Genomic DNA, 26,881 nt, shown 5'->3' on the forward strand with positions numbered 1-26,881 from the left:
TGACAGGTACGGATTGGCGAGATGTTCGTAATGACAACTGAACACAGAGAGGTATGGTATGGTATGTAGCCGACGCTGGTACATAAATATGTATACTGCTGATATAAATTCTCCTAAATCGTCAAAGAGAGTCAGTCCAGTCAGTATCGAAGCCTCCAGGAGGGGTTTTATCAAACTTCCTTCCATTTGGTTTCACATTTAGTAGTTAGACATTTGCGTAGGATCCTAGCTCACCTAGCTATGTACTCACCATACCACTCAGCTCGGCGCGCTTAGCCGCCACCCCCAACCCCTGGCCTGCATCTAAATGGTGAGCTACATAACCTATGTAACTAGTGTTAGTATAAACCACAAGATACCTTACCTTACTTAAGCGCCGCTGTGGAAACTTTTGATGCGCCCTTCCCATGTCCAGCATCACTTTATCAAACCACAAAAACAAGAGTGCGTCTACTCCTTGAACTAACACACGGCATCCTTTTCCTCTCCCCATTCACATTTGCACGCATACTAAGACCCAAGTGACAGTTTTCATCATACTGACTTGGAAATTGCCCAACCGTTCATACACGCCCCTTTCCGTGTCCAGGTATCGAAATAGCAATATCGCCATCATGAGACTTTGTTACGTACCGAATCCGGACGCCCGTCGTCCATGCTGGAATGGTGGAACTCCTCTCGTTTTCATTTTCTAAGTCAGATTTTTCTTTGAAATTCGTTGAGCGTGATCGGAAACCCGTCCTCGAAGGATGACCCGCTTCCTATGATGGAGTGCTCGACGTAGCGCGAGGCGACACTTGAGCTCGATGCCTTCACAATGGTAACCTTCCAGCGGACTTCTGGCTGTGCGTGGATTGTGTGAATGAGCTTGGCGGGCATGAGGATGTCGCGGAGATGGCGGCGGCCTCCGGGAAGGATGTCGCTTGTTGGGTTGGAGGTGGCGCAGGTGAGGGAGACAGAGTTGACTCTGTAGAGGGAGTCGTGTGTAGAGGAGGGAGTCGCGGTATTGTACTAGGTCTCGAGTGTAAGGGACGGTCTATTGAGACCCATGTCCAGCTTGGGAGATGGCTTCTTCTCTTGTTAGTTGGGAGGAGGCCAGATCTTAGTCGGGAAGAATAGGGGAAGATGGGTTCTCAAAGTAACTCTCGTGTTCGAGATACTTGCGACACACGCCGGCGACATATTCATCGATGATACGTGCTGGGACCATCTTGACCAAACTAGCGCAGCCAATGATTTCTTTTTGCCCCCCGTATGACATGTTAGTGTCGAAGAACAGGCGTTGTCTTTGTACATTGCGGGACCGGCTTCGATTATCCGAGAATGGAGTCCGTTGGGAAAATTTCCCGCCGCATTGTGGTCGAATTACTCCCACACTAGTTGTCGCTTGCCGAAATGTACACTAGTATACGAGGTGATCAAATATGCCCCTGGAGGACTTGGCCTGTGGTGTTTACCAGAGCTTGGGTAACCTCCCGAAGGGTTCCAGAAGGTTGGATCGAAGATTAGATAATGTTGGGATACCAAGATCAGGGTCCCATCGCCGCGACTTTGGTCCAACTCGATGGCCTCAAGGCGCAACAAGATCTGTGTTTCGTGGATTGACCAGGGACTCAGACCAGACGGGTTGGATGCCAACAATGGTCTCGCTGGTACGAATTACTTCTTTTGTGATTTTCGACACAGTCCTTTGTCCATGAGATTTGAATTTGTCGATGGCCTGCTGCAAGGTCTCGATACATACTGGACAGACCATGGTGTTTTTGGAGATGATTTGCTCTGCAGCTGCATCACATCCAAGACCTGTACAGATCGATCAGTCCGCACGTGTCTTGCGTCGGGTAAGCACTTGCAGTCAGTCATGTCTGCAACGGTGAGCCAGGGCGCTGACATTGGGATCGGTAGTTGGGGTGACTTTGAATTTCCAGCGCTTCTATCGGCACTTGTGATATGAATGACGATGTTCCAGGGCGAATCCGGGGAGAGGGTAGCGAGGGAGAAATAAGATTAGTAGCGACAACTAGCGAGGGCTAGCGAGGCAAATGCGGAGGAGGCGCGGAGGGAGCGGAATTTGGGTAAGAAGAAACAACGTGGGCCGGAGAATTGGCTGTGGTTACCAACACACTATGCAGCCCTGTTGGTTGGCGGCGAGCCTCGGGAACGACGGTTGGAATGATCCATTCTCGGCTATCGAGGAGGGCGATCGAGTCATCCAAGTGGGCCGACCGAGAAATGACATGTGCCCACTCGAACGAGGCAATTCGATCCGTGATTGATGTTGTTGTTGTCACGACGTTGGAATCATTCGTGTCCCGTATCGAGTATTTTTGGAGCAGAGAACTGAAAGCTTCTTCCACCTGTAATGCTGGGAAATGCCTGCCGTGGTGAGTGGTATGTAATGGAGTTGGGAAGTCCATTTGCTTGCTGACGGATGTGGCCCAAGCTTGGGCCCGGCCTGCACAACACATGAACAGGCAGTGCGGGGGCTACGCAGTAGTCGGGTGGATACAGATTTTATGCTTATCCACAAGCGGCTAGCTGTGAGTGAGGAGGAACCCTGCGGGTGTGAGGTGCGCCAGTGTGTCATGTCGGGCATGTCAGTGGTCTGGGACCTGCCCTGACAGTTTTGCATCGTCCAGTCTCTGTTTCATCATGTGGGGGAAGAAGAGATGGATACCCCGACGTCAACTATCTCCAAGTCCATCCAACTGAAGCATTCCAATACCCTAATGACTAGAATAGTATTCTAATAGCTGTAATACCGGGTGAAGGTGGGTGATTTACCTCTACACAGTACCTAGGAGACTAATGTACTTCACGTGCAATAAAAGTAAACTGGACCTACAATTCTACAAATCCGTAAACGCCCGCTCGCATCCTCCCTGGCTAATTTCGCTTTCCAGGCGCTAATCTCCATCTTGCTCGTCCCCGTACCTACTACCTCTTACTTTTTCCAAAAAGACACCGATTCTCGCGTCTTTTCTTCTTTTTCCTTTTCTCAACAAAAATCACACCAACAAACATCCAAACGGCTAAGTTTGACGACGCATACCATCATCGCCAGCTACACTCTGTCTGTCGTTCGTCAACTTTCCAGTCTCAGAAGGTGTGTGTTCACCAGTCATAAATCACCCACACAAACACTTGCATGTTTTGCCCCTTCCCTCCTGTTGCGACGCGGTACACGCACCTCTCTCCTCTGCTCTAGTCGATGCGGGCAGCCCGGCCATTGGCAGAGCGCCGAGCATGTGTCACTGGGTGTCACTGCTGGAACGGTCCCCGACGGGACTATCAGATTGCAACTTAAGCAGCTGATCTAAATAAACAACGAGCCAGTCATTGCCGATTGCTTGTGTCTCAATGTCAGATGCAGACCCTCGGGGTGTCAAGGACGAGTAGTCATCCCAAGTGGAAGAAACCGTCTCCCTCTCCGTGTCCATCTCTTCAACTCCCGCCCGTCGTCAAATCAGCTTCAGCGTCCTCAGCCCCATCATTGACGTACCCTTATTGCTTATCTCTCCCTGCCTCCACATAACTCCCACGTTGGCCCCTTGGATGGCGTTCCATATTTAGCCTCACTTTCCTCGTCATCTGTTCCCTTCTTTCCTCTTTCCCGCGTCATCCGCTGCTCCATCTCGACAACATCAACAATAATCCACTAACAAGCCCGCCAGTTTGACTATATCATATTCTTGTTCCGCGTTTTCTTGGTCAACCACAACCCATAACAATCAACCGCCAAAATGCCAGGTGTTCGTAAGTTTGCCGCATCCGTCCTCCACCAGCCTGGCTGTCCCCATCGCGACGTGAACGGCGACCATGACAACAACTCGATCCACAAGCGGACAACCGGGGCCCAGTTGCCGACATGAAGCGCGAAACCAGCCGGCTGACTTTTCGCTACCACAGCTTTCGACGCGTTCACCAACCTGAAGGCGAAGCTCAGGGCTGCCTTCAAGAAGCCCACTGAGAAGAGGGCGTCCAAGCCCGTCGACCACGCTAAGCCCACCGAGGCTGCTGCTGATGCCGCTCAGCACGACCCTGTTGCCGCTGCCGCTCCTCCTGCTCCTGCCAAGGATGCCACCAAGCCCGCTGCTGCTGCTGCTGCTGCTCCCGGTGCCGTTGAGCTAGCTGCCAACGAGGCCCCTCAAGAAGCCCCCAAGGAGGCCGCCAAGGAGGAGACTCCCGCTGCGGGTACGTTTTACACCCGAAACCCGCGTTCAACTTGACTTGAGCAAGATAGCTAATCATACATTACATCCAGCCCCCGCCGCTGCCCCTGTCGAGGTTTCTGCCGAGCCCCCCGCTGCCAAGGCTGTTCCGGCCGAGAGTGCCGCTCCCGCCGCTGTTGCCGCTCCTGCTGAGGAGAAGAAGGAGGAGGAGAAGGAAGAGAAGAAGGACGAGAAGAAGGAGGAAGCTGCTGCTGCTGCTCCTAGTGAGAACACCCCCGTTCCTAGCATAACCCCCGCTCCTGAGGTCGCTGCACCTGCGGTAGAAGCCCCCGAGGTTGCCGCTGCCCCTGAAGTCGCTGTTCCCGAGCAGAAGAAGGAGGAGGAGGAGGAGAAGGAGGAGAAGAAGGAAGAGGCTTCTTCTCTTCCTGAGGTTGTCAGCGCCCCCTTCGAAATCCCCGAGATCGCCGCCCCTGAGTTTGCTGGTGCCCCGGTTGCTGCTGCTACCGAGGCTGCCGCTGTGCCCGTGGCTGTCGTTGATGAGAAGGAGGCTGTTGCCGTCCCCGCTGCTCATGAAGTCAAGAAGGTTGTGGAGGAGGCTTCCGCTGCCCCTGCTGAGACTGAGACTCCTGCTCCTGCAGCTGCCGTCGCCGAGCCTCCTGCTGCTGTCGCCGCTCCCGCCGAGACTGCTGCCCCCGCCGCCCCCGCCGCCGAGGAGAAGAAGGAGGAGAAGAAGGAAGAGGAGGCTGCTGCTGCTACCACCGCTTAAACGACACGATGACTGGATCATCATGGACTTTGTTAAGCGCGACTGCGAAGCGATGTGTTTGTTGAAGACTGGGTGCGGTTTGCCAAAAGTGAACTCGGAAAAAAATGTACGGCGGATTTGGATGGCTTGGCTAGACCGAGGATGAGGACGGAAAGACGGTACGGGAGGTCGAGGCGTTGCAGGATTGGACTGGGACACGCTCAGTTTCGGTGTCCCCTCATGGGTTTCTACGCTATCATGTTTTCGGTACTGCGTCATGTTGGCGGGATATGTGTTACCGACGATACCAGGGTCTAATTCCCTTTTTTTAATTAGTTTCTGATACCCAACTATTACTTGTCACCTACTTACGTCCACAAAGACACAGCCGTTCGATGGAGTGTTGAATACCGTTGCGGTGAGTATCATTTCATCGTCAGTAAACAAGGGGAAAAGAATCGACAATATGAAGCAGTTCCAGATCCTGATATCGCTCGCTACCCAAATGACCGGGAGTCGAATCCAAAACACATGACAAAGGGTTCATTCCCTCGAGCGGCTTCATTCAAACTTCTTCCTCTTCTGAATCGTCGTCATCGCCAGGATCAGGCATGACGATGCGATTGAGGTGCGTTACCTGTAACCCGCCCCAGTTAGCAATGATCTGGATACAGCATTTGTGAATGTGAGCAGGGGGATATCGATACTTACAAACGGAACCATAGCCCTGATGACATCAAGCACCTGTTCCTGCCCGTCTTTCGATGTGAAGACAGAATCAGGCAGCTTCTTCCCCACGGTGAAGTTGCGCAGCTTGAGCAACTCTATGTCTCTATGCTCAGCATCGAAGCCCTAGAATCAAAATAGCCCGTTAGCTGGCCCGTCTCTGACCGTTTCACCTTTCAACAACATATTCGAAAACCAACAACCCAGCCAGACAGCAGCGAAATTCCGACGCACCTTGGGTTTAGTCTTTAGCGCATTCTCAGCATTAGCCACACAAAATGCCTTGATAACCGCCCTCTCTTCATCCAACCCAGCACCATCTTGCTCTTCCTCATCATCCTCCTCCTCCTCTTCCTCATCCTCATCTTTCTTTCCCCTCCCCTTCTTCGTCGCCATCTTCTTCTTCTTCTTCTCTTCCTGTTTCTTTTTCCTTCCATATATCACTGACTCCTTCCCCCCCTTTTCAAGAAACGTTTCCCTAAACGTCTTATCCATCAACACCCTCCTCCACCGTCCCGGCCTCTCATCCACACTAGCCCTCAATTTTGCAAGCGCCGGCCCATCAGGATGCCACAGTCCCCCGCCCACAAAACACTTGCCCGGCTCCACATGCACATAGTAACACGCATACGGGCCTTTCCGTCCCGTGCGCGACCAGCTCGCGCTATAGTGCGGTTTATACGGCGTGGGGTCCTTGCTGAAGCGAATGTCCCGATAAATGCGAAAATTGATGTCTCGGAAGGGTAATTCGGGAATGGTGGCGTCACAGGAGGAAATGATTTCGTCGGTGAGCGAGGTGGCGTAGGATTCCCAGTCGGAGAGGGAGCGGCGGTATTCGGCGTCGTGGAGCTTCAGCCAGGAACGCTTGTTGTTGCGCCGCAGATCGGCGAGGAAGAGGAGGGTGTTGGGGTGGATGGTGGTGGGGGTGTAGGGTACGCCGTTTAGGTCGCGGAGTTTGGGGATGGGGATGAAGGTGAGGTTGGGCGAGGAGGAGGAGGAGTCATCTGATGCTTCGTCGTCGTCGTCGTTGTTGTTGTTGTTCTGATTATTGTCGTCGTTGTCGTCGTCGTCGTCGTCATTTTGGGTTTCGGAGTCGTTGTTGTAGGCGTCTTCGTCTTCGTCCAAGCCGGGATCGGCTTCTACTTTGGCCTTCTTTGGTCTGCCGCGTGTGGCTTTGGCTTTGGATTTGGCGTTGGCAGCGGCGGAAGCTTCTGGTGAGTCGGAATCAGAGTCCCCGCTTTCAAAGTAATGGCTTTTCTTTGCGGAGGCAGAGACGCGCGTTGAGCGGCGACGCGAGGAGTCGTCGGGTGTTGAGACTGCGTCGTCATCATGCGCGATGGCTGCGGCTTTGCGCTTGCGGGGTGGCATTTTTGGTTGGTTATCGGATGATATGACTTGAGTGGTTCGAATATTAAAATTGGGTAAGGAAAGAGAGACGAGAAACTCCCAAAAAAAATGATTAAAGTGCCAAGTCCAAGGGACGATTTTAAGTGTTCAATCTTTTCACCACTGGGTTATGACGTCGAAGGCAAACGCGATCGAAGGGGGGCGATTTCAGTTGTTTGTTCGCGTTGCTGGATCGCGAGAGCACGTGGCTGGCTGACTGTAAGCTTATGTCATCCTGTCTTTCCTTTCTTTCCTTTCCGTCTTTCATCGTATCTTCCCTCGAGTTCCATCCCGCAAACTTCTAACGGAAAGTCAGTTGGCGAAATGGGTTGTTCAATATATCGCATCTTCTGTTATGTTTCAATTTTGAGTTCCGCACCTTAACATCCACTATTCACCTTTGGCGGAATGCTCGAGTCAAATCCCCCAAAGTTGAGGCATCTGCAACGTTGTATTGTCCCCCACTGGTGCCACCTCATGATGTTCTACGTAGTAGTACTCGTAGACAGAGGAGCGGGTTGGGGTCAAAGATGCCCCGAAACTCTCCAATTCTCCTCTTCTCTCCTCATTGTCGTTACTTCACATGCATATTACTTATTGGTTACCCCACACGATACTTACCCTGTTTGAGGTTACACGATGTCTTGGCCATTCCCCAACTCATCCAGACTCGGAGGAAGACGGCCTCCAACTCGAGCGAGGTTGCCTTACTCTGATAGCGTTTGCTTCTCTTTTCTTGAAATATCATTCGGTAAGAAGGACGACGGGTTTTACTTGTCATCCCAATTCTTCTTTGCGTATCCCATTTTGACTGTACATCGTCTATCATCAACAACCCAACACCTCTCTCTCTCGCCAGTCAACTTCAGAAATCACCCAAAAAAAAATGACCCAAAAAACCAGCTACCCCTCCCCCCTCCTCCGCGAGCTGCAAGAAAACGGCTTCACCGTAATCCGCTCCCTCCTCACCCCCTCCGAACTCACCACCCTACGCTCCGCCGCAGACTCCCTGACGGCCCTCGCCCGCGCCGGTTCCTGGCCCTACATCCGAACCGTAGGCAAACAATTTCCACCCTGGCCCTCCACTCCCCCCGCCGACGGTTCCGGAATCTGGGGCGTCCAACACCTTTTACACCCGGACCTACCCCTCCCCCAAGCATCCAAAGACGCCTTTCTAAAACTCTACTTCTCCCCTTCCATCCTCTCCATCGCCAAGCAACTGTTGCCCGAGGGCACCACGGACGATGACCTGGTAATGGAATTGTTCAACATGCTCGTTCGGCCCGACAAGGACTTTGCTCTGAGCTGGCATCGGGACGATATCCCCGCGACTGCGTCCGCCGAGGAAGAAAGGCAGAGGCTGGTGCCGGCTACGAAACCGCGCTACCATACGCAATGGAACTTGAGTCTCGTCGATAACGATACGTCCCTGGTTCTGGTTCCCAAGTCACACACGCGCCCGCGCACAGACGAGGAGCGCGCAGCGGATCCGTTTGAGCCTGATATGCCGGGGCAGCTGGTTGTGGAGCTGAATGCGGGGGACGTGGCGTTTTATGATAATAATATTCTGCATAGGGGGGTGTATTCGTCTCAAAAAGAGAGGACGACGTTGCATGGAAGTGTCGGGCATGTGGCGGGCGCAGCAAGTGGGAAGAGGGCGAGGAATGTGTTGCAGCATGGGGTCGGGGAGTGGGTAGAACGATGCGATTTCTCGGCGTTGGGGGAGAGAGGGGAGGAGGCGAGAGAGAGGGCGGAGGGGATGAGGGAGCGGTTGGTGAGGATGGGGAGGGAGAATAAGGATGTTGGGTTTTCGCTCGATGGTTAGGTAGGGTAAGAATCTATGGGGACAGAGCTATGCCGTTACCGTTAATTTATGGAGAGATATCAATAAGTTTGTGTCACATTTGTTGATGCGGTGGAGACGGTTCACGCTGGAGGTGTTGAACTTGAGAGGAAGGGCTTGATGTTGCGACGCTCGGTTATTTGCAGGAGCAAATCTTGCTATGTTGTCCATACTTCAGGTCGAAGAATGCCGTCGATATTGACATAGAGTCATGTACGAATCGGCTGTTGCTGTCAACCCATTGACTCCGAGGCCCGTATCGTTTAACTGACCGGATCTGTTTGATCAGAAGTCTGATGATCCTACCTTCATGTAATGGTTTTGTCCTCCTGCTATTTCCAGCTGATGTAAGGTGATGTGTACCTATATACTATGGTAAGGACTGCATTCGTTTTCGCATTCTGCGTTCAGACTGTCTGCAAAATGGCAATACATGAACTTTATTCTGATGGCGAGGGCCAATCTTGCTTGCCACCGGTACGAAATTCCCGTTCAGTAGGTATCTTGACGAGAAAGAGGAAAATTCTCGTCAAGAAGTCATATCGATAGTTGATCTGGTTCAGTGTATCAGAAGTTGGTTAGCGGTATAAGGAGCGCGAGTCCTCACGACTTTAAACATCCTACGTTCCTCATCACTCTAACCAACTTAACAGAGACGTTTCACTGAAATCCTCAAGTCTCTTGACTTCCGAGCCTCTTATCCAAGCATACAAGCTCATTCATCACTATGCAGATTATCTCACTCCTCTATGCTCTCGCGGTCTTCAAGCTTACCGCCGCCCCTCCCCTCTGGCTCTGGTACTGCCCCCGATGTTGCTACATATACTCTCTTTTGCCCTGCCGACATTCCTGCAACCTACAAAATTGATATACTCGAGCGAGACCCACCTTGCTGCTTACCGTGTTGATCAACGCTTTAACTCCGGTGTAAGCAATTCGGCTCACACTTATTCTGCACCACCTCCCAGCCATTATCAATCACCCTATGGCCGCTAACATCTCTTTTTTTTTTCTGGCCCCGATCCAGGAGCCAACTGCCATTCTTCAATAAACCTTAAGCCCCAACGTCAACAGGCTGGTAAATATCCAGTTCTTGGTTGAGTAAGTTAACCAAGGTAATCGACATTCTATTCAAAGTGGCTTAGGTTCCCACGATGAGAACTGCTGGTCGTCTGCCGTAATCTTCCTGGAATTAGCAATCAAGACAACTGAATGGCTTGCGGCGAGGGAAAAACCAAAGATAACATCAATTTGGATGACAAAATCTGGGCCTGATGGTGCGGCGCTGGCTGCTCAATTTCCTTGAAGCATGCTACCTCTATGTATCCTCTCTTCTGAAAGCCGCATCACCGGCCTTGTACGTCGAGGTCTGTACTGCGGGCGCCTCCCTCTCTGTTCTTCTCTTTTCGGAACCTCGTCGATTCTTCTAGCCAGTCAGCATCTGTGTCAACTGTGCTGCACCCCTTATAGTCACCGTTACTAGGTAGCATCTTGACGCAGTCAATGCGATAGTCGGCAATCTGAGTAGAACGGAGTGCCTGCGGCAGCAACCGAACGACAGAGTCAACCCAAATGACAAAGTTTATACACAGAGCTTGTTGACAGTGTGACTCTATAACAGAAGGGCTATGAAGAAACCTTGAAAGAAATGCGAGCGTAATTACGCCGTGCATTTAGGCTTTGGTTCTTTTTAACACTTGACGGCGAGGTCAGAATGGGGAAGTGTCCTGGAAACACAGCATGACAGAAAGGATGGCTGGGTGTGTTTCTTTCTTCTTTCTTCTACTCAAATTCGGCTTCAAATTTATGGGTAGAAATGAAAGCCAGTAAAAGGGTGGCAAGTCCACTCAAGCACAAAATCCAGATGACACTTTGGCCTCCCTGTACATGCCCGCCGTTGCAATATCAACGATGATGCCTGGTAGTCACTGAACGAAAGCAAACCTCGATGACCAACGTGGAGGTAAAGCACAAGTATACTGCCCCCAACAAAATTTCTGTCCCTTCTAGGTTCAATTGGATATTTTTTTCTTATCTTTTTCACTTTCCCCCTGCCCTACCACACATCAGCGCACATGTTTTCGATTGGGATCATTTACCGAAACGCAAATCAGAAACATAGGTATTTTTCCTTGAACTTCCTCCATTGGTATCAGTTAGGTAGGTAGGTAAAGAAGTCGTCACTCTACAACAACGCAAAGGTCACTTACTTCTCAGCCAGCCCATTTGAGCCTCACCCTTCACCGCTTCGAGCATCAGCCAGCCAGCTAGCCACACGGCCCTTTGTCTAGGTACCACACGCCACGGCGTTTCATCGATTTACTTACCTAGGAAACAGATATCAACGGGCTTTTCAGTATCTGTTCATGTATCATATGTAGCTCCTGGTATGCATCAAGTAAAACCGCCTGAGCACATGGGGGCGGGTTGTGTTGCCGCGACACACACACTGGCAATGGTGTAAATGGTGTAACACGAAGATGGTTGAGAATACCAAGTGGTACCTAATAATCTCCCTTTGGCCATTTTCGATGACTGGACTGCCGGGGAATCAGGGTATGCTCGATCAACCCAACCTGTAACTGGGAGGTGATGGATTCAAAACAGGGCGGTACAAGAGGAAGGACCGAAGCTAGTACGCTGGAGTTACAGATGGCTGGACTTTTTGTTGATTGGGTATCTGAGGTTCAAGACTCGCGGTTGTCTTAGGCAAGCCGTCGATACATGAATTGTCGTGCGGCCGTCTAGATTGATCGTCTCGGTCAGGGACTGGAAGGGGAAGTGAATGTCAAGCCAGCGGGAAAGGCAGAAGAAGTCCGAGTCAACTCAATTGAAGTTCGTTTCAGCCATTGCCCCTGCTCCGTCGCCGACGATAGCCGTCTCGATCACCATCTCGGTGTCTGTTGGTTGACCTGACCGACGATTGAACACTCCGTCACGGTGAACGAGGAAAGTTCTTCTTCTTGTGAAGTGCACATTCCCTCCGTTTCGATACACCATCCTCGTTCTGCGTAAGTAGAAGTTGGTACTGTACTAATAAGTAAGTAATTATGCAGTGCCTGAGTGCTCAAAAGAGCCAAGGCCGCAGATCAAAGATGCGGCGTAGTCCAGCGGGGGACGAGATTTGTTGTTAGTCAGGTTGTATCAATTTGATCACGATTTAATAGTAAATGAACTAAACTAATCAAGCGGTTGAGTGCCGTGAACCAAAGTCATATCGCACAATGTCTTGACCGTTCAGTTCACCTCTACTACTGTAGTACCTTGGTGGGACTGGAACAGGCACACGAAACATCATCCAACGCTTGAGCCAGTGACACCTTCCAACTTCAAGTTCGTTCCACAATATCGGCTTTCAGTTGCAGACGTCACTGCCACCAGTTTTTCGCTGTTAGTCTCACTGCACTGCACTATGAAGGCAGCGACGAACGTCCAACTCAAATGATGAGCTCAACAAACTGAACATGAAGTACCCCGGCCAGCGCCTTTGGTAGTACCATGAAAATTTCAGATACTTGAGGTTGAGACTCACTAACAGATGCTGAAAGAGACACATCCCTCGAATACGAAGCCATCGCGGCTCCCACTCCCACTTCTACGCTACGCTACGTTACTATCATGAATTTTCGTAGTGAACAATTTCGGCAGCGAGCTTGGGTACAGGTAGGCCACTCACCTTACAGTAGAGGCGGGTATCCAAACTGATTATCCAGCGAGTTTTGACAGTTGAGGCTTTCAGATGATACCTCAGAACGAAATAGTACTGGACACTGCCTGCGCTGCATCCAACGAAGTTCTTCAGTACCATGCGCTGCCTCTACTTACCATCACTTACTCACTAGGTACAGTCGCTTCCGAAAGTAGTGAATTCCTTTTTGGATAACAGACCATGAGGCATTGATTTAAATAGCGCCACAAACCAACGTGGGCATGCCACTCTGCTGCTATTTCCAGCCGGTCCGGCCAGATAAGCTGTCCATCGTTTACTGATTCACTCCGACCGTAGGATTAAACACTGCAGTGATCATCCCAACGGTGTCGATGGTGGCATCCCGTCCCAACGGTCCTGGGCTCGCGAGGGTGAGGTGAGAAAGGAAATTAGTTTACCATATTTAGAAGCACCCACCCTGACCGCAACTCGAGTTCCATCTGATAAAGGCTTTGCAACCGTCTGCAGTCGGTAGGTAGTAACTCCGAGATCGTGTCAACTACCACTGCAGTACCATGGGGTCAGTCTACCTAAGCCAGGCCTTTGAAGGAGCAGATCGATCTTTGCTCACAACCACGTCGTTGGGTCCGCCAAACCCCAAATGCAATCCTCATTCCTACCTACCTTGGGTACCTAGGTAGGTACGTATCTTGACGGATCGGCGTGGAAATAAAAACAAAATAAAAATATCCTCAATAATTTGCGGATCGTTTTTTGGCCTCGCCTACAGTAATATGCCGCAAAGCAGATGCAGGTAGGTACCAAACTCTCAGAATCCCATGCAGGCAAAAACTTGCATCTCATGCCATCGCTATCGCTAACCCGCACTATCTAACTGCCCATTTGAACCGAGCAAAGACCAGAGTACTTTTTCCTACTCGGAGACTTAAACCTTCGAAGAAGAAAAATAGGTAGAAAAGAAAAAGAACTGAAATGTTTCTCCTTCCACACTTTTCACACTCCAAGCTGGCCCCCAGTCCCAACGTCTTGCGCCTTCGTTACATCATGTACTAACTTACTTACTTTCAGTTCGACTGGATGGTAAGTAGTAGTGTAGACGCAAGTAAATAAACAAACGCGCGCGGTAAAGAGCGGTTAGGATCCCCCCTATTTGGTAAAGTGCAATCTACCAGACGGCGTTTAGATCCCGGCCCGTCGGTTACTGTTGTTAGTCAAGCGACAAGCGGTGATTGGCTGAATGGTTCATCGCTGCTTAACAAGATGGCTGGCGGGTTAGATTCCATATGCATACACCTCTACACTACCTACATGAAGTTGGAGGACTCCCAGCCAGTGAGTGACGTTTAGAATTCGCGGCCTGTCTGATGCGCTTGAATGGGCTCAGTGTAAGTGGCCCCTACACTTAGATGTCCAATATACTTGGTTATTTTAAGCTGTTTATAAAAGTAGGTAGGTCAGGGCGCGGGGCCAGATACGGTACTTACCTGATCCGACCAGGGATCCACCCGGCGCCGGCCCCGTTCCTGCATGTTAGCGCTGATGTTATGTCCGGGGCCCGGGTCTGCCAGATCAGTCGAGGTCGGACCCGTGTTTCGTTTTGCGCTTTGGAGATGGCATGCTTACTTGGTTGGTGTCGCTCGAGTAAAAGCAAGTGATACCGAGTGTAACGTGTCCAATTCCACAAACCGAATTTAGATCGGTGTATCTTGAAGTACCTACCTACCTACCTACCTACCTATGTATCATAGCATGCTCGATGATGATGCTACTTCGTGTGCGATATCGTTGATGCATATATTTCGTAGTATTGAAGATTCCATGAATCTAATAGGCATACACATGAGAGGGATAGCCGACTGGAAATATAGTCGGAGATTGGTACGTCGTGCTGGTGTTACCACACCCGTTGAGGACCTTGGCAACTTTGGGGCTTGACATGTCGCATCGCATCGTGATGACCTCGGTCAGGAGCGGCCGTCAAATGGGAGAGACACCAGACGACGCGTTCAGGCGATTGTCGCGATGGTGTGAAGCAAATCTCGCGTCGGGGCTGGAACCTCGAGAACCTCGGTACAAGGGGAGATGATGGGTGGTTGCGCCGGTGTGTGGTGCGGTAACACGGCTGCACGTCATAAGCCACGCGGAGAAACCCTGGAGCAACCACCTTTAATTTCCTAGTTTCCCCTGCTGCAACCATTAATTTGTGGTTTAGTGCTACTCAACCCTAAACGGTTCATTCAAAGAGTTGGACAAGATTTGATTTGCCCTGGGAGGCTTCGCATGTGAAAGTAGGTGATCCTTGAGGGAGATCGTTGGTGATCGAGGCCTGAAAGTCCTGACTCTCTTCTCATTCGGTTTGTGGCTTGTCGAAAACAGTGAGCCCATCCCACCCGTCTCCAAGATCCCCTTGCGACGCCGAGATTGGCATTACAGCCGCTGCCGAATGTGTCGTTTTCTTCTTGCTCACGATAACCCATTCGCAACAGGCCCGGAGACTCCGACATCCAACTTCTAGTGTACCATACACCCTCAGGGCTGTATATCCCGCGAGTAGCACTTGGCGTCATGGCTTCGTGTGCTGAGCGCCTCCACAAGTAACGATGAGTCGATTGCATCTTCCAGAAAAGTTATGATGGTCAGGTGTATGTATGCCTCGGCAGGGCAGATTCCCGATTGCTTACTTTCAGCCTGATGATTCCACATGTGGCCATCGTCAGTGTTGTTGAGCCTCCGTGAGGTATGACGCATCATCAGCCATCAGATGGGGCTTGATCGTCGCCTTCCGCCTCTAACCGCATGTCGATCAGCGTCAATCAGGGTCTCAAGCAAATTCAGGGGACTGGAGGACCGAGAGGCAAAGATTGCGCATGCAAACCGTATCTGTCGTATTCGAAGCAAAAAAAACTTTTCCGATGGCTACCAGCTTCTCAAGGAGTCAAGGCATCGCCCGAGTTTCGCTTCCCAAGCGACCACGGAAAGTCAAGTATGTAGCTCAGCCACAGCCTCTCACCTGTCATTTTTCTTGGGTGACAAGCCTCTTTTGAAGATGATTGGCTGCCATGTCCAACTGGAGTCTCTTAACAAGAGGAGAAAAGAGCAGGGCGCCTCAAGCCATGGTAGTATCAACCAATCAACACCTTGGGCGGCAGTTACACGGCTCTTGCCTCTGACATTGGTAAATGAGGCAGACGAGCGGATGGATACGTTTGACGCTGCGATTGCTTTGACATCGTGAAGCGTTATACGGGATCTTCGGAAGAAGAATACCTACATATTCTTTTCTGGTGCGGGTTTGCCTTCCTGGGGCTCGCTTGGCGTGACTTGGCGGGGACGAGGCGTCATGCATTTGAAGTCGGCAACTGCTAATAGGACCGCCGCTCCAACTGAATGACAATTCCACTTGTGTGATTGCCCCTTCTGGTATTATCCCTCGCGCAATCCCTGACATTAAGATATGTATGACAGTAATTGAAGATTGAGGTTCGGTGTCAGAAATGCATAGTACCTGAACAATCATCAAATCATCACCACTCAGGCACGCCAGGGCGATCAATGAAGAGTTGGTGATGCCCTTGACGTCTTATCGGCCCGCAGATGAGCCATGGTATGAATGCATCAACGTTGAGTCGTTTATTGAGTCCATTCCGTTCAGCCACGCGTCCCAGCTGTCCCGAAACCATCGGGTGGTGAAGCCACATTAATGCAAGTCTCAGGGGCATCTGCAACTGGAATGGAGGATGAATGTTTATGGAACATGCCGTTGCCGCATGGGCTACATATCATTCGTATTCGATCGCCGGTTGCCGACTGATTCACGATATCAAAACGTGGCTAATCCGCAGGCATCGTTGGCGTTGTGTGGATGAGCTGTATTGCAGTCGGGCCTTGAACAGGCTCTGCCAGGATCATGGATGACGCCAACGCTGACGGCGCAGGATCGCATTGTTTGCAAGCGACGACGGGCGCGAAGTGGAAAATAGGACTTGGGATAGGTAGCTCATTACCAGCCAAGCCGATGCCCGTGCAAGTTGTCGGCCACGGACGCGGGACCGGCGCTACCCTCGCCGGCGGGACCCACCCGGAGCGGGTCTAGGTGTCTAGCGTAAACTCTCGGCGTGGGGTACCAACTAGACCAACCTACTGCGTATGTATCAGGGTTCATCGGCACAACAGCCTCGTCTTTTGGTTTTGTCGTTGAAGCTGGGGTCCTCGGCAGTCGGAAAGACCACTCCTTTTTTTCCATCATGTGGACGGATGATGGGTTTGAGTTGAGACGAGAGCTACATACTGCGCAGATCGAACGCTGGTTGCCGTTGCAGTGTTTCGTTTACCCCTCGCTTCAGACCTCAGGGGTACTGTGACCGGCATTCCATATCTGCTCCGGAGGCCTAGTCTTAAGAGATCACCATTGTGACCGGACTCTCTCCGTCCGGCTTGAGTGTTTGGATGCTGTTCGTTTCGTTTCACCGGGACGCAGCAATGGTTGCAGTGATGGCGTGCAGGGCTCCATTCTAGGGGAAATGACGGAACAGTGTCTCCCGAAGTGCGTGTGGAAGCTGGGGAAGCAAAACGGCATCCCTGTGTCGAGAAGCCCCTGGGTATTGCCCAAGTTGAGTGATACATACATATGGGTGCTGTCTTGCACTTTTGCACATCATGGCCATGACATTGTGATGTTGAGACTTGGTGACTCTCGTCAACACCACCCCCGAAAGTAGAGGGACGTTGGCCGTGTCAGGTGCCGGAGTTTGTTGAGGCCATTTCGAGTTCACGACCTCATGTGAAGCATGGCTTGATACGTGGCGTGCAAGATGGACGACGGGGTGGATTGTCTGCCGCTGATTGGGTCGGGTGATCATCTGCTGGAGTGCGTTGTCAAGCCGAGTTTTGAATCCTATCAACTTGCTGGTCTGTCTAAACAAGGGATTGTCGAGTGGAGGAGGAGGAGAAGGAAGAGGAGGAGGAGGGGATCCTCAATGACGGTCTCCTCGGTGGTGGGACACCAATAGGCCTACACTACACCCTAGACCCGAACCCTAAAGGGACCCGACAAGTACCCTGGCCTGCGAAGCACGGGCCCCATGACTGCCTGACTGAGAGTGACTGATCTCATGCTTTTCTCAACCTTAGTTCTTTGTCAGTTTGGGCGACGCTGACGAGGTCCTCCTCTTCCACTTCTCCGCTCTCCAACCACCACTGTCGATTTCAGTTATGGACATGCATGCATCATCAAGTTCCGTCGACGCCTCGCTTTTGGAAATGACGATAATCGCAGGTGCAATGCAGTCCAATTGATTGCGCCCGTCGGTCGCGGTTACCGGCACGGACTGGTCTCGTACAGTACTGTAGCTGGCCCGACTCTCACTGCTCCGACTGGCAGACCATCCATCGGAATAGAGTAGACCGCTTTCGGCCAAAGCTTGAACCCCTCGTCTGTTTCATGTCTGGACATCGGGCTCCAGACCCGGCCAATGGCATCCATGGCTTCCAATCAAAGCCCATTGTCCGCCGAACATCTGTCGACCTCTCAACCACTCATCCAGATCCTATGGGACGATCCAGGAGCCGAGGGCATGGGGCATGGGCATGGACATGGACATGGGAACCTGCAAATCCAAAACGACATGGGCGGAAACGGACAGAAGGGCAAAGATGGGATTCCCAAAAGATCCAGATATCCAAGACCGGCAAGACAGACAATCAACGAGCACGTCGACGCGTCGGTGTTGATTGTGACTCGATCGACACTCGACCTTGAAGCAAGTGAGTGCAAGATAGGGATGGACGGCCAAGGCGTGCCTCCCATGGAAACATCGCTTCAATGCCATATTGCTGCCGCCTACAAGGGCTGCAGATACTGGGAGTTACAGACTGGTCCTTTGCACGACCTGCGACAATATCCTCCCTTGGCCGTATGAACTGGAATGGCCAATTGGGATATATCAAAAGTTCGCAATCTTTACACCTTCCCTTGATGCCATGTCACCTACAGAACGGCGTCGATAAAGGTGCATCACCATCCATGATTCTTGCTGCCCTTTCCACCACATGTCAGGTCGCTAACATTTCGACTCTTCCTTGACCTGATTCAGAGACCCTCATTGGACTCCATTCAACCATCAAGTGTTTGTTATTTTGGGGATACCCTGTCCTCCTCTAGGTATCTTTGTCTGTACCACGTCGTCCTCCAAGCCAAAACATCGAACACGCTACGAACTCGTACAAGTCCAACCCCGCTGAAACCCCTGGTCCGCTTCGCCTCAGAAGTTGCCGCCGCACCCAGAGCCTCCGAGAGCGAATCAGACAGCGCCGACGTGTGGCACTGGGCGACTGCTCGAACAAGGCAATTCTGGCAGAGAGAAACGCCGTCAGCACTCGACTCTACAACCGCCGCGCTGTACACATTAGCGCGCGACTGTTCCATTGCAGTGGCAGTCCGTCGCCCAGAATAAACCGGCACTTTTCAGGGCCGTCGGGTCGGTCAAACGACGTACATATTAATTCAAACAGCGTCCCGTCGTCGAAAAGGAAACATCACCACCGCGCTCCAAAGCACCAACCAACACCAACACCGCAAGCGTTGACGCCTGCCTTTCCTTTTCAGTCGCATCAACAGCCGGGTATCCACAACGACAACCTATAGACAAGTCGCCTGCAGGATCAGGATTTCCACTCATAATAACTCATACACTACACCGGTTACCGTGTCTTTGACGATTCGCTATCTATCGAAGCCAATTCAGTAGTGCTGGTCACTTTTACAGCCGACGTCCAAACACTCCACCCATTGCCGGGACCAAGCTGCTGAACATCAGTTCATTCCGAACATCACAAAGTCAAGCTGCCTCCCCCAGGCCCACCGCCGACACCGACCCCAAACCCAACCCAAAACTCAACATCAAACTCTGCAAAAAAAGAGAGTCGTGTTTAGGTGAGTCGCATCGCAATACCACATACACTACAACTGCATCCAGCCGGGACTGCCTTTTCCCGAGGTATCCCCATTTCAGCAGCTCTGGCATGGTCCCACACCGAAGCCGACGGCGTTGTCCGCTCACAAGTGCCCTGAATCTTGCCTTCGAGACAGCTGTCTTGGGTGATTGGTTGCATTGACAAGACTAACCAGCCAGACAGGGATCTCCAGTGCCCAAGTTCGCCCCCGGCCACTGCCAACCCACTCCCGTAACCCATCGTGACTTGTGCAGCATTCCAGCCAGGCCCGTTCACGCCTGGAACCACGCTGATCTCACCCCCCCTCTCGGCCCATCCTTGACACCCGACCCTACACGCCCCCACTGCGACTGCGTCCGGTTCAGTGGGCCACCCACCACGACCTTGCTCTCACGGTTGAGAATCACGGCACCACACCAACCAGCCCAGCTCACGCAACCCCCTTGCCGGTAGTGTACCGCACGCCCTGTCCACCTGGGCTCCCGTCACCTCCTGGGAACGCCTGCTCAGCCTCGTGTAGTGTACTTTGCTTTCTCGTTTTTGCACGTCACCCCCCGGGCCCCTTCTGACGAACAGCCACCGAGACACGCAACAAAAAGTGGAAAAGCCCAAGGTCTAGAAAGCCCACTCAGAAGCCTCCAGCAGTGACCCATCGCTACCCGACCCTACTACCACACTACATATTTACTAAGCTCATTACCCCAACTTTTTCTCCCTTTTTCATACATAGTGCCTCATCCCGCCCGCATAAGCTTCGCCGCACGTCAACCTTCTTCACCTTGGTCCCACACCCTTTTCCCATTTCTTGTTATATCATCACCAGGGTGACCGTCCTCGCCAACATTCCCTACCCCCACAACTCCTCTTGTTGACATTTCGTCATCAGCGTTTTTTTTTTCATCCTTCTCAACCCACATCAACAATACAATCTCACTCACAATGGGTCTACCATCATCAACGAGCATGAGCCTCAACGAGCTCAATGCAAAGGCTCTCGACAACTTTGTCTACAGCAAGGTCGACAGGGACATGATCAGGTTTTTGGCTACCGCCGCCAGCGAGGTTATCCAATGCGATCCCACCATGATGCCATCACCAACAGTCGCGGCCACTTCTGGAAGGGAACAGCAACCCACGGCGCCACCCAAGGTTGTCAAATGTGAAGATGGCGGACTACCTACCCTCGAGGCCTTCATCAGCCAGCTTGTCGTCAGCTCCAACGTCCAGGTTCCCACTCTCATGTCGAGTCTGGTCTACCTCAGACGTCTAAAGTCCCGCCTTCAACCCAATGCCAAGGGCCTCCGCTGCACCACCCATCGCATCTTCCTCGCTGCCCTCATCTTGGCCGCCAAGTATCTCAACGACAGCAGTCCCAAGAACAAGCACTGGGCCAGCTACACCAACATGTCGAGCTCCGCCTACAACTTTGGCTTCAGCCGCACCGAGGTCAACCTGATGGAGAAGCAGCTTCTCTGCCTGTTGGATTGGGAACTGCGCATCACCGAGGAGGATCTCTACCGCGAGCTGGACTACTTCCTGGCCCCCATCCGCCGTGATTACGAGGTCCGTTATGCCCGTCGCATGCGCGAGAAGGCCGAGAAGCGCCAGCGCCAGTTGGAGGAGGAGGCCTGGGTCCAGGTTGCCGCTGCCGCCGCCGCCGCCCAGCACATCCAGCAGCAGCAGCAACAACAGCAACAGCCTACTTACATCTCTCCTCCCTCATCCCGCGGCAGCTCCCGCTCGCGCAACGGTTACGCCTCTCGCGACACCTCGCCACCCGGTCTTTCCAGCTCCGCATCTTCGTACACCAGCTCCACCAGCCGCTCGACAACCCCCGACAGCGAACTGGATCTTCCTCACTCTTACGTTGCCATCAACGGCGACGACTACTACCAGTCTGCTGCTATCCCGCCTTGCGTACCGGAGAAGGATGCCGCGGCCGTGTACTTCAGCAACACGCGCGGCGCTGCCGTCTCCGCCGCCGGTACCAAGCGGGGTGTTCTCCCCTACGAGATTACGGCTGAGGACCTCGATGATTCCAGCAGGGTGAAGCGCATGCGCGGCATGCTTGGGCGTGTGTTTGGCGCTAACGCTGACCGGAACGTTATTCCGGTCCGGTAATTTCCTGACCTGTTTGATTAACCAAGGTCAAGTTTTGCTTTTTATGTTTTTCTACTTGTCTCATCATCATCACCACTCCTCATTACTCCATGCATTGCATCCAAATGCATTGATTGCATTCATAACGGCGTTTTATCACTTTTTGGGAAAGGGTGGCAATTGTTTGTCTTAGAGACCTGTCTTTTTTTTTACACACCAAAAAGCGAGGTGTTCATTGGCTGGCGAAGTTCTACATCAGCATCATTGTCATCATCATCATCATCGTCGTCGTCGCAGCATTTTCATACAGGGGTGGGCTGGTGATTGTATCGTCTGTTTCTGTCTTTTTTTTGCTTTTTGATCGTTGGGCATATACTACTGTCATCTGTCATGTCTCCTACTAATGACGGGAACGAATGGGCTTTTTGGGTGGGAGTACGAGAGCATTACCGGAATATGGATGGATGGGTTATATGATGGGAATATCGTATGATGATGGACGATGAAGGAAAGGACGGGTCTTCCAGCATCAAGAAACTGCCGGAATCTTTTTTACTACATACAAAACCAAACAAAGAAATGGAATGTCATTCACAACATGCTCCCCAAAAGAAGGGGCAGCATGGTGATGATTCAAACAATCTTTCTGCCTTTCTCCGCCTCAAATCGGCTTTCACTTGTGACTGTTCTTGCTTGCGAATAAGAGATCAACTCTTCATTTGAGCACGCAATCCGGCGAGACTCCATCGCCTCGGCGTTACTCTGTATTTTTTTTTTCTCCTATTAAATCTTCTCAACACGTGGTCGTGTGTTCTCGACACGACAACCATTATGCGAATAACCAGGTTCGTCCTTGGTGATGGCGGTCCTTGTTCTGGCTAAAATCCAACCGATGCAGTTACGAAAGCCCCATAATAAAAACTGTGGAACCCTCGTGTAGGATGGAGTACAATATGTACACATTGATGCAACTCCAACAGAACAGCAATGTTGGGGATGGAAAGCCAGGAAGCAAGCTGTGGAGCATCTACATAGTGTAGATGCTGACACATTTGGATACATACCTATGCATGGCAAAGGGGACGGGATGTGATGGGAATCTGGAATGTGGAAAAAAAGGGAATGAATGAATGAATGAATGAATGTGCCACTAGTGTAAATGCGGAATGTGCTCCCGTTCCGTTCCTGATCGTCGTCGAGGTGTCAGTCAGTCAGTCAGTCAGGTACATGCGGAGATACTTACGTAGTAGTGTATGTACATAGTGTAGTCGTGTACGTATCCATCCATTCATCCATGCCTACGGTAGGATCTTGGAATTCATAATGGGCAGGGGTGGGGGGGAAGATGGATGCTAAGACGCACGTGCATGGATGGATGGAAAGGGACGAGATATGGATTGGATTGCATTCGTGAGGTGGCTCATTGTTTTTGGTGTGCAGGCAGTGGATGAATGAATAATGTCCGGTGGTGAATGAACCTCGTCGCAAGGCAGATAGATAGGTATGTAAGACCCATCGATGATGATGATGTTACTTTACTTGCGTAGGTAGGCAGATATATCCGTTTTAGGTTGCAAATCTTGATTTTTTTTTTTGCACATGGGGGATTCTGACTATGATTCACGCCATCAACATCAGAACTCACTTTTGTTGTTCAACGTGTTCATACCTAGGCTATGCCAATATACATGACGAAATATAACTTGAGTTGAGTGTTAGGTCCATTGACTAGTGTAAATCTTTCTATGACTGCGTGCGTATGTGTACAAGTAGGCAGTAAAACACGTTGTATCAAGACATGTCATCGTGTCATGTCGTAATTGATAATACCGAACGACATAAGCCTACCTGCCTGCCTAATTTCCGGGAGTCAGACTGACTGGCTCATTGACTAGTACCACCCCCAATTAAAACAATTACGCCTCTCAGCCTAGGTACTAACAATCCAACATCTAGAATAAGCTTCTATAGCATATGCGTGCTCTGATATTACAGTAACAATGATTTATGCACATTCGACATACGCAGTGGAGGTGCATCTCGTTACCGTACTTAGGTTAGCTACCTAGGCTGACTTCCAATCTCCATCCATCCATCATCTTGTTCATCCTGTTTCATTCCGTTGTTGATTGACTCACGATTTTTGAACACTTTCTTCTTTTTCCCGCTGCTATTCCCGACTTTTGCACTCTTTCGCTTCCCACCCGCTCAAGGCATATTTCCATACACAGAATCATCCATCCGTAAGCCAGCTACACTGGTGATGGTGGGAAGCTAGTGTAGGTGCCTATACTCACAAAAGTCATTACAAGCTATTGCGCCAAGCGGGCAGGCAGGCAGGCGGGCGGGATCTCCAACCCCCATGACTACTATGTACTATGGTAGACTGCCTACAAGGTGATTGATGATCATCCGAAACCGAGGATTCGCGTCCGCAAATTTTCCCGCTGGAAACGGCGATGAAAGGGATGATGAAAAGGGATGAACACGCGTTCATCCCTCATTATAAAAAGAAAAGAAAAAAAAAAGGAAGAAAGGAAACGTCGTTCGAAGGAGGCTCGGCATCCTTGGGACGGTACCTAGGTAATTATTGGGATCCTTGGCAAAGTTGAGGCTGCCCGAGCGTTGGTCAGCGCAGAGGGAGCCCAAACAGTACATACCTTCGTTACCTTACCTACCCACTATAGTAAAGCCTTATCGCAACTGTTTTGGTGTAGCGTCGGCCGATAAGTTTTAGTGTGAAAGCCGCTGTGTACTGCATAGTAGGTAGGTGTAGTGGTCCCCGCCCCCCCGCTGAACCCGACGGCTATCGACCCCGGTCGTCCCTTCCGGGCGGCGGCGGTCTACATAGTCTTACGGACGGACGGACGATAGGCCGATAGCTGTGATGCGGTGCCGGTGCCAGTGCCGGTTAGTCCGGGACTCCCATTTCCCATCTGCCCAGCTAGTCAAGTCTGTTCGGTTGGTCGGTCAGTCGGTCGATCGGTCGGCCAGGCCGAGGTGAGGGGGGGTCTTGGTTTTGAGAAGAGGCGCATTGCATTAGCTTAACCCCGGGCGGCCGGGATGGGGGCGGTCGATCCCCGCAGGTCCCGATCCCAGGTCCCTCCATCCCTCCATCCCTCCACGGTCGGGCCGCGCGGGGGGGGCTAGGCCATCAGGGTTCCCCGTTCGTTGGGGCCTAGTGACCCCATTTTAAGCCCCGTTCAGGAGGTGGCATTGCGAAATCCCGTCGTGCTTGCGGGGTGTAGTAATGGACGATAACGGTCGGTCTCGGTCTGGCCTTGGATTTGGACTTTTGGGATTTGGAATTTTACCAGGTTACCGTGACCGTTCGTGGCTATGGTTCACTCATTATGCATCTATGTGCATGACTCGGTGTATTCTTCCACTTCTTCCATGGAATATGTAACGCCGGCAGGCGTTGGATGTTCACAATGCAAGATTTGTGCATCTGTTGGTCCTGACTGCGCTCGTAGGATTGTGCTTATGTACCTATGTATGTCTATCTAGACCAATTCCTGCTGGATAAGCAGTCAGTCAGTCTACACCTACTCGGCACGGGAAATTGGAGGAAATTCATTAGAAGGAAGGAAGTTGGTCGCCATCCGCAGACGAGGCAGGCCCAGCTTCAGCCGTCTTAAACCCCAACGCCAACCGACCGCCTAGTCTACTGTAGCAGCCTGCATACATCCATCCATTCACCACTGCAGCCAGCCGGGTTGGGTGTTGATTACAAGTTGGCTCACTCCGTCGTTGCCTTTCCCAACCTCCCAATCTGCTTAGAAATCCGCTTTACAGAGTAAGTACAAGTGGGAAAGTTCTCATGTGAGTGATCATTTTCTTCATGTTGTTGTTGGCGCTATCTGCCACCAAGAAGTTTTCACGTCATTAGTAACAGCTGCAGCTTGGTGGTTGACTGGTGAAAGTCGTCCCTTTTACCTCCATCATAACAGCTATCTGCCTACCTAGCTATCTATCTGCCAATCAAACGAACGGCTGACACCAACCAGCCATTCAACAACTTGACCGAGCCACGCCGCAATATCATCACTCCTACACTAGTATTGAAACTGCACTTTAAAGCGCAGAATCAGGATTTCCATGGTGAGTTGGCATCTGTTGTTGGTTGTCACTCTCCAATCATGGGCTTCCGCTTGCTCCAACTCCTCGTTTGCTTCATTTCATACATGTGTAGGGACCCGGTTGGTGACCCGTCGTAATCCGTCGATATGTACCAATTCTCGGTTGTTGCAAACAGCCGAGTATCTTGGTCAATCAGGCTAAGAATGGATGGATGGATGGTTGGGGAGTTGGGGAGTTGGGGAAACGAGGCTGAGAAGTTTGTAATTTCCGGACTCCGGCCCAACCAACCTTGATCACTGCCATGCATGGTACACGCCCCTAGGAGCCTCTGTTGTCACTAGGTATCCATGGGTACCTCGTGTCTGTATGTACGTGTAGTGGCAATGCCATCTTGCGGCTCAGCGTTCTTTATTGTAGTACCCCCACCACCATGGGCGTGCGTGGCATTTGGTTTTCCATGGAATTGATCCGATAACTGTATTCCAATTCCCATTTTTCGTGTACTACCTTATCGTCATCACATCGAACTCGTCACGCCATACGTAGATAGGGGAGTTAGCAGTACATAGATGAGTAGACACCACCCCATCAATTCGCTTGCTCTACCAAAGACGAGTAAAAGCTCCATGTAAAGTCAAAAGTGTAGGTACACTACAGCAATAATCTGGTGGGTACGGTAAGTCAGGTACCTAACCTCACGTCAGCCGCTTTTCCAATCACACTACACGCCGTCCGTTGTTTCGCTGCTGTCGAGTAGAATAGTACGTAGACTTCCAGTTTCCTGTTTGCCCATACCCGTTACGACGCTGTCATTTCCCATATTTTCCAATCAACCTCGCACCCGCATCCACATCCACATATATGTATGTATGACTCGTAAATGCAGCGTGGGTGTGCGCGGCATCGCTTTGATATCGTAAAAAAAGTTTGCTTAAGGGGCGGAGCAACAAGTTTGTCGTCTGTGGTTTCTTTCGGGGGATCAGACCGACGGGAGCTCAGTCCTTAACTTAACTCTCTTGGGGTTCCAACCCCGGATCTTCACGACGACAAACGACGCTGACATTTCTACCATTGCTGCCCTGTCAAGCGGGAAGCCCCCAGCTGTGCTGTAACCTTGAAATGTGCTGCTGTGGTAGCAATTGGTACAATTGTGCTGATGGGGTTGACACCAAGGTAAACTTGCATTCTCATCTTCATTTTTTTTT

The 26,881-nt window shown here is 51.3% G+C and overlaps 5 protein-coding genes across 6 annotated transcripts; 3 read left to right on the top strand and 2 right to left on the bottom strand.

The window, feature by feature from the left end:
* Positions 1 to 673: 673 nt before the first annotated feature.
* Positions 674 to 2,086, bottom strand: NCU12091 (hypothetical protein). The gene is made up of 2 exons (XM_011396742.1): positions 1,161 to 2,086; positions 674 to 967 (listed from the first exon to the last, which is right to left on the bottom strand). Exons 1-2 carry the CDS (start codon positions 1,259 to 1,261, stop codon positions 697 to 699), a joined length of 372 nt encoding a protein of 123 aa, XP_011395044.1. The 5' UTR covers positions 1,262 to 2,086; the 3' UTR covers positions 674 to 696.
* A 758-nt stretch (positions 2,087 to 2,844) lies between these two features.
* NCU04843 lies at positions 2,845 to 5,399 on the top strand. Of its 2 annotated transcripts, XM_011396628.1 has the most exons (4): positions 2,845 to 3,106; positions 3,675 to 3,756; positions 3,910 to 4,194; positions 4,265 to 5,399. In XM_011396628.1, the coding sequence occupies exons 2-4, from the start codon at positions 3,744 to 3,746 to the stop codon at positions 4,936 to 4,938; spliced, it is 972 nt and encodes a 323-aa protein (XP_011394930.1). In that variant the 5' UTR covers positions 2,845 to 3,106; positions 3,675 to 3,743; the 3' UTR covers positions 4,939 to 5,399. The 2 variants fall into 2 exon arrangements, with proteins under 2 accessions (XP_011394930.1, XP_011394929.1); XM_011396627.1 differs by lacking the exon at positions 2,845 to 3,106 and having other exon boundaries at positions 3,167 to 3,756.
* On the bottom strand, positions 4,967 to 7,191 carry NCU04844 (hypothetical protein). Its single transcript, XM_955310.2, has 4 exons — positions 5,878 to 7,191; positions 5,629 to 5,769; positions 5,286 to 5,554; positions 4,967 to 5,239 (listed from the first exon to the last, which is right to left on the bottom strand). The coding sequence occupies exons 1-3, from the start codon at positions 7,009 to 7,011 to the stop codon at positions 5,483 to 5,485; spliced, it is 1,347 nt and encodes a 448-aa protein (XP_960403.1). The 5' UTR covers positions 7,012 to 7,191; the 3' UTR covers positions 4,967 to 5,239; positions 5,286 to 5,482.
* A 502-nt stretch (positions 7,192 to 7,693) lies between these two features.
* NCU04845 (phytanoyl-CoA dioxygenase) lies at positions 7,694 to 9,201 on the top strand. The gene has a single exon (XM_955311.2). It carries the CDS (start codon positions 7,916 to 7,918, stop codon positions 8,852 to 8,854), a length of 939 nt encoding a protein of 312 aa, XP_960404.1. The 5' UTR covers positions 7,694 to 7,915; the 3' UTR covers positions 8,855 to 9,201.
* A 9,498-nt stretch (positions 9,202 to 18,699) lies between these two features.
* On the top strand, positions 18,700 to 22,252 carry NCU04847 (cyclin). The gene is made up of 2 exons (XM_955313.3): positions 18,700 to 19,473; positions 19,677 to 22,252. The coding sequence occupies exon 2, from the start codon at positions 20,433 to 20,435 to the stop codon at positions 21,612 to 21,614; it is 1,182 nt and encodes a 393-aa protein (XP_960406.1). The 5' UTR covers positions 18,700 to 19,473; positions 19,677 to 20,432; the 3' UTR covers positions 21,615 to 22,252.
* Positions 22,253 to 26,881: the final 4,629 nt, after the last annotated feature.

The sequence above is a fragment of the Neurospora crassa genome, linkage group VI, assembly GCF_000182925.2.
Source record: "Neurospora crassa OR74A linkage group VI, whole genome shotgun sequence".
Lineage (NCBI taxonomy): Eukaryota > Fungi > Ascomycota > Sordariomycetes > Sordariales > Sordariaceae > Neurospora > Neurospora crassa.

What these genes read in the sequence shown, in the direction of transcription:
- NCU04844 (XM_955310.2), bottom strand. Translation starts at nt 7,011, where the DNA reads ATGCCACCCCGCAAGCGCAAAGCCGCAGCCATCGCGCATGATGACGAC. An exon ending in CGCTAAAGACTAAACCCAAG is followed by an intron (nt 5,770 to 5,877) that starts GTGCGTCGGAAT and finishes TTTTGATTCTAG; the next exon opens with GGCTTCGATGCTGAGCATAG. An exon ending in TCAGGGCTATGGTTCCGTTT is followed by an intron (nt 5,555 to 5,628) that starts GTAAGTATCGAT and finishes GGCGGGTTACAG; the next exon opens with GTAACGCACCTCAATCGCAT.
- NCU04845 (XM_955311.2), top strand. Translation starts at nt 7,916, where the DNA reads ATGACCCAAAAAACCAGCTACCCCTCCCCCCTCCTCCGCGAGCTGCAA.
- NCU12091 (XM_011396742.1), bottom strand. Translation starts at nt 1,261, where the DNA reads ATGTCATACGGGGGGCAAAAAGAAATCATTGGCTGCGCTAGTTTGGTC. An exon ending in GTCGCCGGCGTGTGTCGCAA is followed by an intron (nt 968 to 1,160) that starts GTATCTCGAACA and finishes CTCCCTCTACAG; the next exon opens with AGTCAACTCTGTCTCCCTCA.
- NCU04843 (XM_011396628.1), top strand. An exon ending in GGAGGAGACTCCCGCTGCGG is followed by an intron (nt 4,195 to 4,264) that starts GTACGTTTTACA and finishes CATTACATCCAG; the next exon opens with CCCCCGCCGCTGCCCCTGTC.
- NCU04847 (XM_955313.3), top strand. Translation starts at nt 20,433, where the DNA reads ATGGGTCTACCATCATCAACGAGCATGAGCCTCAACGAGCTCAATGCA.